The following is a 12,981-nucleotide window of genomic DNA, read 5'->3' as shown; positions in this document are numbered from 1 at the left end:
CACGCTTGCCTCGCGCCGTCGCGGGGCTTGTCGCGGGACCGGGGCGCTCCTCTCTCCACTCCGGCCGCCTCGTGCCCCCTCGCTGCCGGTCCGAGCTTCCGGATGGATTCGCTGAGGAGATCCGCGCTTTTGCTGCTCGTCCTCCGCGCGGCCGCCGTCAGCCGCAGCGGCGCCGAGCCGTTGCTGGACGTCGCCGTGGACCGGTTCGATCTACCGCGACATTGTCCCCGGGACGTGGAGACGGGGGACTTCGTCCGATATCACTTCAACGGCACTTTCTTCGCGGACGGACAGAAGTTTGACTCCAGGTGAGAACCGAGAACACCGTCGCTCGCACATGTTGAACTATAGTTCCCGGACTTGGTGTTTGAAGTGGGGGAAAGCAGCAGCGTCGGTCGCGAGTCCGATTCCGATGTTACCGTGAAAACATCGGCGTGTGAATGAATCCCTGCTGCAGAGAGATGAGTGTTTCTCGCGCATTTGAAATTGCACAGAGTTTATAAAGAGAATGGAATGAAGCATGTAGGAGGCAGCAACTGCAGAGAGAATCTCTTGGAGACTGCAGCTGAGATCAGATCTGCAGACGTGTCAGTGTCATGGGCATGATCTGATAATCTGTCAATCTGGGGGGGGGGGGGGGGGGGGGGGCATGTTTTTGTTTTCGAGGCGAAACAGTGTTCAGGAATGAACTGTGGTTGGGAGATGATGATGATGATGATGAGGAGGAGGATGAGGAGGAGGAGTTTTTCTTTGATAAGCTGCTGGATATTTGTTGCCTTGTGGTGTCAAACCACCCCTTGGTTTTCAAAATAAAATGTATAAGAGCGATATGAATTTACGCGCCAATACCCATATATATATCGGCTAGTATGTAATAAGTATTTTTTTAAAATACGGTGGTGTTATCAAACCCTCATGACAAAGAAATGTAATTAAGGCTTGATATTTTACAGTTCAACCATAAACCTCATTTTTAAATAACTTAATGTAGCAGTATGTAATGTAATGTGACAATAACATCCAAATGCAAACACATCTTTTCTGCATTATTTATTCTGTGAAATAAAAGTTTTCGTATTGTTTAACAAACCCCCGATACCAACATGTCTGTTGCCAGTTCAAAATCAAAAATCTAAAAATCATTTTGTACAATCATTTTGACTCTAGTATAAAAATTGTTAATCATTATAAGGCCATAGATGGATGATGGATTATCTTAATCACCCCATGGGGTGATTTGTCTTTTAGTAGTAGTCAACTTCAATGCACACATTCTTGGAAAACGTTTCTTAGGGGCTTAAAGGAAAATATCCGGAGCAACATTTGCTGACATTTACATGCTCACATACAGCCCCCTCAGTGTGTATGAGAGCAGCTGTTTAGACATTTCTACTTTAGGTGGCTTCTCGTTGACCCCTACCTCCCATTTCATTTCCACAGTCATGACCGAGGCAAAGCTTTCGTCAGCCAGGTCGGCCTGGGCAGCCTCATCGCGGGGATGGACCGCGGCCTCCGGGGCATGTGCGTCAACGAGCGCAGGAGGATCACGGTCCCCCCGCACTTGGCCTTCGGAAGCGTCGGAACAGGTCTGATGAAGACGACGACCCTAGACTCCTTCGCCGGTGACCTGTCCCCGTGTGCTACTTTATGACGGTCTTGTGCTTCCTTTGTCCTGACAAGGTGGCGTAATCCCCGCTGACGCCGTGCTGGTCTATGACGTTCTCCTGCTGGACATATGGAACACCGAGGACAAGGTCGAGATCCGCACACTGTACAAACCCAAGAGCTGCAAACGCACCACCGCCGCGTCGGATTTTGTCCGCTACCACTACAACGGCACCCTGCTGTCCGGCGTGGCCTTCGACTCCAGGTGAGCGCCACAGAGTCTTCCCACCATCACCTGTGTGCGTGTCTGCGCTTTCTCAAGACGTTTGAACTGTGTTTAATCTCAGTTACTCGAGGAATACGACCTATGACACCTACCTGGGACAGGGCGACCTCATCAAAGGGATGGACGAGGGTCTCCTGGGCATGTGTGTCGGCGAGAGACGGACCGTCTTCGTCCCGCCCTTCCTGGCGTACGGAGAGGAAGGCCATGGTACTGAGTAGCGATATTCAACACGGCCAAGGCTTGTGTATGGACCTGCAGACTGTGAGCGTCTTTTTTTCCCCCTTCCCCTCCAAACAGGAACTCTGGTGCCTCCGCAGGCCACGCTGGTGTTTGAGGTGCTGCTGATCGACGTGTTCAACCCCAAAGACGATCTGATCGTGGTGGTGAAGGAGGCGCCCGAAGGCTGCGCGCGCAGGACGGCGACCGGCGACTACATCCGCTACCACTACAACGGAACCTTCCAGGACGGCACGGCCTTCGACTCGAGGTAAACCCTGTGCGCCCTCTCCCGTCTCTGAAAGCGGGGGGGGAATAAAAAGGAAAATTAAAGCCGACTCCCATTTCTTCTCGCAGCTACCAGCGGAACAGCACGTACAACACGTACGTCGGGATGGGATACGTGATCCGAGGGATGGACAAGGCACTGCAGGGGCTGTGCATGGGCGAGAAGAGGAGGATAACGGTCCCGCCTCACCTGGCGTATGGTGAAGACGGCGTTGGTGAGTTCGATGAATGCTTCTATGAAAAAGCAAAACCACTAAAAGGCTAATTTATGCTACCTTCATGTACGAAAAGAGATTTGTCCGTTTCAAACGATGTAACCGTCACTACCCACATACCTCCATGCATCCTTTATGTTGGCAAGTTTTCCGTTTCTGATCAGTCTTCGTTACGTCAGTTACACTGCCCTGTTTTTTATTTCTTTCTCCGGCTGCAGGAGAACTCATTCCCGGCTCCGCTGTGCTGGTCTTTGACATCCACGTCATCGATTTCCACAACCCCAAGGACCCGGTGGAGATTAAAGTCACCCACAAGCCTCAGGACTGCAAAGTGACGAGCGAGGCCGACGACCTGATTCAGTATCGCTACAACTGCTCCCTGATGGACGGCACCCTGCTGTACTCCTCGTGAGCCCCCCCTGCTGTTCGCACTGCCGCACTGCATCCTTCTCTCCTCCCGGTTCATGCATGGAATCATTTCTGGCTCCCTGTCTGACAGATTTCAGCGGCCCTGGAACTGCAAATGTCATACGACAGCATGTACGCTTGCATGGCCCAGAGGTGTTGATACATGGGAAAGTGTAGTTTAGTTCGCATTTGCTTTAAATTCCTTCTATACGAACGGTAACACGTTTTGCGTGTGTCACTTTCCAGGGAACAGTTCGACTCGCCCTCCACCACGACGCTGGGAGCGGACCAGGTGATCCTCGGTCTGGAGAGGGGTTTAGGCGGCATGTGCGCGGGGGAGAGGAGGGAGGTGGTCGTTCCTCCCCACTGGGGGCACGGTGAAGACGGAGGTCAGTCGTCGGAAACTGCGCGGACCACGTTCAGCACGCAAACCTTTTTTTTTTCTTCTTCTTTTCACCCCAAACTTCTCACAAGTTTCTCTCCTCTTGGTTTTCCAGCCGGAGGAGTCCCCGGGAGCGCCGTGCTCTTCTTTGAGCTGGAGTTGGTGCAGCTGCAGAAGGGAGTGCCCGAGGGCTACATGTTCGTGTGGCTCGGAGACGGACCCGACCCCCTCTTTCCTGCCATGGACCTCAATGGGGACAAAGAGGTCCCTCTAGAGGAGGTAGGGCGGAACAATTTTGCTTAAATGACCTAAAAGCAGAGCAAATCGTTTTTAACGGCAATATCCCAACTCCCTGTTTTTCTCGTAGTTTTCGTCCTTCATCATGATCCAAGTTAAAGAGGGCAACGGGCGGCTCCGGCCGGGGGTGGACGCCGACAGCATCATCAGGGACATGTTCAACAACCAGGACCGCAACGCAGACGGCAAGATCGTGGAAGATGAGCTGGAGCAGCAGGAGGACGAAGAAGTGAGACGAGATGAGCTTTAAGGGGCGACGGAGAGTCGGGTCAGTGGCGGCGAGAGACGGGGCCCGCCTGCACTGGCTGAGGTCATTCTGTCGTCTTAGCAACTTTGTCGGCGCCGCCATTTTGAGAATGTTTCAGATGTTGAAACGCTTTGATTTAAAGTTAGTTTGCCTTCGTAGATCCCATTAAAATATATAAATGATACCTCACACCTACTGCAGTAGAACCAAGCTGACGGCACCAGAAAATATCTGTATGAAAAAATATCTATCTTTATTTATATATATATTGGTTGTGTGCAGGAAACAAGTGTTTGAAAATGTGAAAAATATGAATAACACTGAGGAAACACAATTAAGGCCTAACTTAAAAACGACTTTAAAAACCTTTGGGCGGGGCCCATGTTCCAGTATGTACCATTCTGTATGAATTTGCCAGATGGTGACAATGTTGTGCCTCACACTAACACAGACTTATATTTGTTTTTTTAATTTCAATGATAGGACTATTAATGATATCACATTCCACAAGGATATGGTATAGCAAACAAGTGGTAAGAAGTAATTAATGGGGTTTCCTAGGGCATGCTCCCTCTGAGAAAAGACAGAAGGATAAAGCCACTAAATAGAGATATCAAAAGAGATGTTGAATGTGTGTGTGTGACTAAAGAAAGGTAGAATAACTAAAAAACAAACATTAAATGACTTAAGAGACGTTTAGCACCTAAAAAAGAAGTAAAAACTAATAAAACAAGATGTAAAATAACTAAAACATGACATGAAAAATGGCTGAAGTTAAGTTAAACCAACTTCCAAAGAAGGAAAGAAACATAAAACTACAAAATGGAGATATTAAATGAATAAGGGAAGATGTTCAATGAATAAAAAGAAACAAAGCAAGTAAAAAGAGATACACCCGTACTTTAATGGCACGTAAAATAACTATAACGGGTGAAAACTACTAAAAGGAAATGTAAAACTACCATGAGTCAATGTGTCGAGGGGCCAAATAGCAGCTATTTATTAATGATATTTCATATTGGAATATACAAAGTTGGTTATGTGTTCCACTGAATAAACAATGTCACTGTTAATAAAACTACGAAGTACTTGAACACTTTTTTGCTAATTGAAGAAGTGTTAAAAAAAAATTCGCCCTCAAATCATATTTCTGGAGTAAACTGTCACATGCTCAACAAATGAATCAGAATCATCCATCAGTATATAAGGATTACTCTTTTAATTCCTTAGATTATCGTTGCACAAAGATTTAATAACTTTTAAAAACTCTTGCTCCACATTGAAAACTAGACTGCAATAAATTTATGTTCAGTGTATTAATAAGCCTTGAATATTGCATTACAGATATGTTTCTTTGAATCTTTTATCTTTCTGGGATGTTCATCTAAAGCTCAGATTTAAACCATATTATGAATGTTTGGTTTGGTTTATGTGATCCAGTTTAATGAGGTGAAACCAAAGTTTCAACGTTAATAAGATTCATCCTTCTCTTACTCTACCAGCTGCTCAGAGCGCAGGGATGCTGCCGGTCAGTCAGGGTTGGAAATGCTGAGATAGTTTTTTTTTAGAACAACATCATTAAATCAAGAGCAGCAGCGTAATATTTAAGATTTTTGTGTTCATTTTAATGGCCAAAATTTTATTTGACAACACCAACATGCTGTGTTGGGACGACACTCCGCCCGGACACTAGGTGTCCCCGTTATCATGAAAAGCCTCCTTCGTCCAGCAGTTCCCTCTCCCCATGTGACCAGTGTTGTTTCCCGTTGTTGCATTTTGTCCGATGTCGAACCGTAATGATTCTAGGTCAAATTTCTCTATTTGTAAATAAATCACTCATGTTTTTTTTGTGAGCTACCACCTCGTCCTTCTCTATTCTTGTCACAGTCTTGATCCGAGCTGCTGCGACGGCAACGTCAAAGCACTACATTATTCAGATATGTGGACAGTTCACACAGGAAGTGCAGGTTTGTTCAGTAAACTGTTGCATTGCAGTTCCAGACCCGCGCCCGTAGGGGGCGCTGCCGACCCTTGAGCCCCCACTCGACTTTCCAGCGTTTGTTCACTTGGCTGACTGACGACCAATCAGAAGGTTTATTTTGGGTGAACATGAATCGAACCGCATTGATGCAACAAACGAAAATGTAACCCTGATCTGTCTCGATACAGTGTCTTTGTAATAACACGTTGATCTCATACATCACTTGACCGCCAAGATATTCTTCAAAGGACAAAGACTCGTAAACATAATTTATTATGTTTAATGTATTTACAGCTGTGACTACGCATTAAACACGATATATAAAAACAAAGAGCACAGTTCATATCTCCCAATATATTATATACATACTTATAATCAAAGTGATTAAATAAAAATAAACAATAATATTAAAAATAATTTAAATACATAATTTAAATCATCCAGTGTATCCACGGTTGTATCCCGGCCTCGGACAGCTACAGTTACAGTGTTGTGATATGTTCTCACCCACTTCAGTGTCGAGCTAAAAACATGCCGTCAAATAAATAAATAAAAGGTCTGGTCGCATAAATCACAACATAACGGGGGAAAGCATAAGGAAACGACAGCATTGCACAGTATGAACAGTAGTACGTAAAATAAACAAGATAAAATAACGCGCCGAGCGTGAGTCAGAGATCAGGTTTTTTATCACCCCAGCTTTTATCAGCTCTCCCTCGTCTGACACGCTGACGTGTCATCACTACGAACGGAAGGAAAAAAAGGACAGCAAGTATATAAAATAACTTAAGTTTAACGGCATCTAGGGTTTGTACTTTCAGTATTTAAAGATATGATTCATGCAACTCCGCTGTCGACATGAACATAAAAAACTAATTACGGGAATAAAAACCAAACTACAATCATTTGATTTAAATGCTGGATGTAAACTTTGACATCGCGAAATAAACTTGGCATCGTACGAAATCTCTCGTCAGTTCATCGTAACTGTACGTGGAGCAGCAGCAACTTCATACAGGGTCCAAATGTTTCACGCAAACTGAAAACGCAAAACGTGCAAAAGACCGACAACAACTTCAAGAGGTTTCAAATGGAGTCGAGAGCACAAACTGCATAATCGTAGGCGACTTTTTTAACTTCACGTACCCCGATGGAAACTGTTACAATCAACCCGTCTGCTACAATGGGATTCACCACCGGAACAATTCGGTCCACGGAAAAAAAAGAAGAAGAACGGAGCGGCACCAGGACCGACACACCACAAGCTCTTGGCTACTGTGTTGAAGCCACAGTATCGAGAAATGTTTTTTTCTTTCTTCCAAGATTGTCTTTACTTTCAGCCACTTTACAGTAATAATTACTGTACAAATCTCACGGCACCGTCATATACACGGGGGGGGGTATGATACTGTATGAGGAGCACAGGTCGCTAAGGTCACGCAGGCTCAACTAAAGAGGAAGTCATCACAAGCTCCGCCCTCAGGCAGGTTTACAGTACGAGTAACATTGTCTTCTCGTCGATTTTGGCATCTAAAACAAATATGCAGATTATTATCGTTTCATACGGCTGAAGCTCAAACAACATAATCATCCATGCATGTGCTGTAGATTTCCGCTTAAATGACCTTTTAAAACGTGACCTACTTGAAGGACATGCGTCTGAATGCAGGTTGGAGGAGGTGTGTGTGGTTGAGCGGATAAAATACTTCTTCGAATGAATTTCATACTTTTTTCGTGGACGTGGTGTCGCCTCCTCAGAAGGCGTCCTTGATGTTCTTGAGCTGCCGCACGGCCAGGTCCACTGGGAGGTTGAACTTCAGGTGGCTGATGCGGCCCAGGATGCGCAGGGCCCCCTCGAAGCCCGTCTGGGCCATGTAGCTCCAGGCCTGGTAGTGCGGGTGTATCAGGGTGCCGGACTTGCACAGCAGGTTGAGCCACGACACCAGCCGCTGCTCGTTCAGAGCCATGCACACCAGCGCTTTGAACTCCGTGTCCGGCCCCCGCTTGAAGCGTCCGTGCTCCTTCAGCACAGTGTGGACGGCCCACAGCAGGGACTGTTTAGGGGTCACGGTCACCGGGCCGCCGCCCAGCGGCAGCCTGAAGGACTGCGAGAGCTGACGGGCCGGCGTCTCCACAAAGGCCTTCCCGTTTTTGGAGTGGTAGTATTTGACGAAGAGTTCCCACGGGTGCATGGTCTGCGGGTCGGGTCTGTACGGCAGCAGGCAGGAGATGGGCGCCAGCACCAAGCTCATGGTCTGAGAGGGCGAGAAGAGGCCGTGGGCCAGCAAGTCTTTGAGAGCGATCGCCAGCTCCTTGCGCACGGACGCCGTCAGCTCGTCCCGGGGCCCCAGGGACGAGTTGCTGGTGTAGTTGACGACGTGCTCGAGGGACGGCCGTCTGTACGAGCCCAGCACTCGCACTTTGTCCACGGCTGCCTCCAGCCGCTGCAGCAGGGGCCCGTAGTCCTGCGGCGCATAGTCCTGGGGCCACATGCTCGGGGGGACGCGTCCGGTCGCGCAGCCAAACTGGCTCGCGGCGAAGATCTGCAGCACGGCGAGGGCCTTCTGGATCAGCTGCAGGCCCGTCTCCCGCATCTTCTGCGCCTGTTCGGGGTCCACTGCAGGGAGACGTCAGAACAGACTTAGATCGGAAGGCAGGGATTGGAGATCTAAGATCTTTCCAGTGAATAAATCTTCAAATTTAAATAAAATGATTCAGACAGAGACAAAGATATGATAGGAACTGACTGACCTTTCCTCTTCACCCCAGGAGTCCTGGAGTTGGCTCCTGTCGCTCGTGGCTGCTGGTTGTTTCCATCCGACAAGAGAGGATTCCCCACCTCGTCTTTTTTGAAGAAAGGGTTTCGCATTAAACAAATTTTAATGACGTGCAAACAAATGCTCATAATCCACGTTTTTGTTTCGTTTGTGTTTACCCTGGATGAAGTTGATGAACATCTCCAGGTCCCTGATCTGGGTCTTGAGCTGGTCCACCAGCTGCTCCTTGACTCGGGCCGGGTTCACGATCTGAGCGATGGCTGCGTCCACTCTCTGCCTGAGCTCCTCGGGCGACAGGTTCCCGATGTCCTCGTTCAGGTTCACGTCAAGCTTTTTGATCAACTCGTCGATGATGACCTGGAAGCAAAAAAAGGGTCAAAAGGTTGAAGGTTACACTTCCTGTAGGTCACATCGTTGGACTACACATTTTTTTTTGTTTGAAAACAAGGTTTTTTTTGCACCCCTGCCCGTTTGCTTGGTAGCAGAATTGTGCAAAAACTACTGAACAGATTTCCAAAAACCTTGGTGGAAGGATGGGACATGGGCCGATAAGGAACCCGTTAAATATTGGCTAATAATTCCAATATTCCGTCTATTTTAACTCCGTTTTTGGTCTCCTCCACCACCTCCAGAGGGAAACATCTGCTCCACTATGTTCACCAGCTGGACTCTGACTGTGTCTGTCTGCCGTTTGCTTCAGAGCAGAGTAGAATATCAGAAGTATTTATCTGAAGCTAGTGTCATATTGTTTCCACATTGTCCTTTAATACGTTATCTATGATAATATTACTGACAAGCTCCATCCTTTGACATGTGAGAGTTGGCTCCAAACAGCTTCGCACTCTAGGGGCAAACTTCTCACGGGGGAAACACTTTCTTTAAAAGAAGGAAGTAATACTACTACAAAAGAAGGAGACACAACATCAAACAGCCTGAAGCATTTAGAGAACAGACGTTTGACTCGTTGCACCTGATCTGAAACAGGTAAACACTTCCTTATGTGCTCAACCTAACAGACGAAGAGGAGACATGTAGATTAGTGTGGGCCTTAAATTCGGGATGTTATAATCATTATTTAATCTTAGACTAAGAGTTTCCTCCAATGGCGACTGTTGTACTCCCCCCCCCCCGTCCTCACCTTCTGCCTCTCCATGACAATGGACTGCGGCAGCGAGTCGTAGCTGCCCTCCTGGTAGGCAAAGTGCTCCAGGTCGTCCAGCTGGGTCTTCAGCTGGAAAATGAGATCCTTCTGTTTTTCCCTCTGGGCCTCCAGGCGTTCCCTCTTCTCCCTCTCAGTCTGACGGGAGAAGCACACACACACACACACAATGATTGACACTTGAGTGGAGGGATCATATGGTGGTCAGCTATAAATTACATATATCCCTGAGTCACAACATTCACACAAACACAAACAAAAAACAACTGTCAACGACACGTCGGGTGTCATACTCACCAGATCCCCCTGAAGGTAAACGCGTGTGACAGGGGAGAAAATGAATAAGAAGAACTTTAGGTCGGGGATGTATGATGAGAAAAATGATGTCATGTCGCATTTTTTAACAACGCCGAGGGGGGTCGAGCTTCTGCTTCAGCTCTTCGACTCAATGTGAAGAGGCCGCTGAGGGCAAACAATGTCAGGAGGAGCAAAGCAGGTTCGCTCCACCACCGCTGTGTACACAGAGGCATGTATTGAAATAGTTAAATATCTGCCGGAGTAATTTTCATTGTGGCGGCACGGTGAGTCTCACACACACACACACACACACACACACACACACACACACACACACACACACACACACACACACACACACACACACACACACACACACACACACACACACACACACACACACACACACACACACACACACACACACACACACACACACACGGCAGAGCGAGACATTTTCCACCAGAGATAAGAGATCTCGCCTGGGAACAGAACAGAGGTTGGCGCAGCAGCAGCCTCCAGTGTGACGCAACCAGCAGCAGCGCGCTTTTAATTCGGAAACCTCACTGAGGCGAAACATGTCAACGTGTGTGACCAGGTTTAAGAGCCACCGTGCATGTGTGTGTGACACCGTATGTTTACCTGCGCATCCACATCTGTGTATCGGAGTGACACAACTAAGTGTCCAGCTGACAGCTGATTCATCTGACTGGCATTACCACAACTCATAAATATCATGAATTAAAAAAAAATATACAGTTGTCCGTCGCAGAAGACAAAGACTAAAGCAGCGAATCTGAACAAATAACAGGCTGGAACCAGAAAACGGTCCAGTTTTCTGATAATTGATTAATTGTTATGTTTTGACTCAAAACATAACAATTAATCAATAATCAGAATAGTTTATTATTCTGTCGGCTCAATGATCAATTAGTCAACACACACACACACACACACACACACACACACACACACACACGATCAATTAGTCAACACACACACAAATGGGAACACTACACTACAGTCCCAAATCCATACTAAGTAGAACTAAAACAGTTAATCGATTAGTAATCGACTACTAAATCAATCGCCAACTATTTTGATAATCGACTCAAGTAGTTTTTATAAATGAAAAAAGTCAAAATGCTCTAATTTCAGCTTCTTAAATGTGAATATTTTCTGGTTTCTTCGCTCCTCTGTGACAGTAAACTGCATATCTTCTGTGTGTGGACAAAACAAAAACATTGTCTTAGAAGTATTTACGACATTTTAAGGACCAAACAGCTACATCGACAGATTAATGGATTATGAAAAGAATCGTTAGTTGCAGCCACTACATACTAAGACGATGTAATAATAAGAATGAGCCTCTAATACTGGGCACAGACAGGTGCGGGGGCCCCTGGGGGGTCCGGGGGGCCCCTGGACCACAGCCTCAGTGTGAAAGTGACAGTTAATATTTCATGTTTTAAAATCTCAGAGCTCAGTTTAAATAAAACACACTGACAACAGAGATAGAAACCAGCCATAAACAAACAACACGTGCAGTGATTTCTTGTCTCTCTTTCAGTCCGGGGGTCCCGTACGAGGGGGACACCTCTCAGTGGCCAGGGGCCCATTGTAATCCATCCATGGTCACATGAATGTCATCATAATCTAAAGGGCCGATGTGTTGGAGCTCACCGAGTTCTCCGGCTGCGCGGCGGCGGCGGCGGCGTCCTGCGCGCGGCAGCCCACCACGTGCGGGCAGCCGCGGAACGCGAACTCCTCCAGCTCGGCGAGCATCCGCTCCTTGTCGTCGCTCTGCGCGTGGACGATCTGCTTCAGCCGGAACTGGACCTGCGCGAAGTGCGAGGTGAGCGCGAGCAGCGAGGAGTTCAGCAGCTGCTGCTCGTCCTCCAGCGTCCGCAGCCGCGCGGACATTTCCCCGTCGGCGGCCGCCGACGACGAGCGCCTCTGCGTCGGCCGGCCGGCGCTCCCGCAGCGGCCCTGCTCCTCCTCCTCGGGACTGGCCACGGCGCCCACCGGAGCCCATCGCTTCCCGGCGCCGGCCACGACGGCCTCGCTGTCCGAGGCCGACAGCTCCTCTGTGGACATGTTTGTTTCCGGGGGGGACGATGGAGAAAAAAAAAAGATGTTTTATTTCCGTGTGTTGCGCAGAAAACAGGTGGGATCAGCGCCGGAGGAGCAGGTGTAGCGCCATCTTGGGAAGACTGAACCATACGTCACACTGGAAACAGGAAAACACCGGAAGTGAAGTACGACAGTCTTCAAAATAAAAGCATACGTATTACATGAAAAAACCCCTCCATATCCATATCTTTATGTATAAATATTTTTGATTGCCTTTAGACTTTTAAAATGATTTTAAATCTTTAAAAGTTACTGATTTAACATAAATGATCCTAGCCTTAGTTTGAATTAAAAGCCGTTCCCTCCCAATCTCAATCGTTTTCAATTTATTTTAATTTAAATATCTTTTTAATCAGATTTGTCACATCTCTTGTCTCTTGTTAATATCTATGTTTAGCATCATTAAACCTTTGTAGTTCCGAAAATTAATATAATGAACACTTTCAATATGTATGTGGCAGAAATTAACAAAAAAAATTGTGCAAGGGAATGCCTCATAATTGGCAAATGATTTGAGAGGCATTGCAATATAGTCAGCCGTAACTTTTATTTCAACAGTAGTATCAATATCATAATTGATATTGGTGATCCGGGCCTTGGTATCACTTCTGCTTGGTGTCAGATGGAAACCAGATTTTGTGGTGAATTAGCCCTAGTTGAGACTTTTACTTTTGAAGGAAGTGACCGGAA

The 12,981-nt window shown here is 47.1% G+C and overlaps 2 protein-coding genes across 3 annotated transcripts; one reads left to right on the top strand and one right to left on the bottom strand.

Annotated features, from left to right (window-relative positions):
- Positions 1-5,801, top strand: fkbp10a (FKBP prolyl isomerase 10a). The gene is made up of 10 exons (XM_035614754.2): positions 1-308; positions 1,441-1,586; positions 1,681-1,870; positions 1,953-2,098; positions 2,189-2,378; positions 2,465-2,610; positions 2,829-3,018; positions 3,265-3,407; positions 3,516-3,679; positions 3,768-5,801. Exons 1-10 carry the CDS (start codon positions 103-105, stop codon positions 3,945-3,947), a joined length of 1,701 nt encoding a protein of 566 aa, XP_035470647.1. The 5' UTR covers positions 1-102; the 3' UTR covers positions 3,948-5,801.
- A 381-nt stretch (positions 5,802-6,182) lies between these two features.
- Positions 6,183-12,371, bottom strand: rundc1 (RUN domain containing 1). Of its 2 annotated transcripts, XM_035614752.2 has the most exons (6): positions 11,842-12,371; positions 10,159-10,167; positions 9,841-9,999; positions 8,861-9,059; positions 8,677-8,769; positions 6,183-8,542 (listed from the first exon to the last, which is right to left on the bottom strand). In XM_035614752.2, the coding sequence occupies exons 1-6, from the start codon at positions 12,253-12,255 to the stop codon at positions 7,680-7,682; spliced, it is 1,737 nt and encodes a 578-aa protein (XP_035470645.1). In that variant the 5' UTR covers positions 12,256-12,371; the 3' UTR covers positions 6,183-7,679. The 2 variants fall into 2 exon arrangements, with proteins under 2 accessions (XP_035470645.1, XP_035470646.1); XM_035614753.2 differs by lacking the exon at positions 10,159-10,167.
- Between the last annotated feature and the right edge of the window lie 610 nt (positions 12,372-12,981).

The sequence above is a fragment of the Scophthalmus maximus genome, chromosome 17 (assembly GCF_022379125.1).
Source record: "Scophthalmus maximus strain ysfricsl-2021 chromosome 17, ASM2237912v1, whole genome shotgun sequence".
In the NCBI taxonomy this organism is placed as follows: Eukaryota; Metazoa; Chordata; class Actinopteri; order Pleuronectiformes; family Scophthalmidae; genus Scophthalmus; species Scophthalmus maximus.
This window is presented reverse-complemented; position numbering and strand designations above follow the sequence as displayed.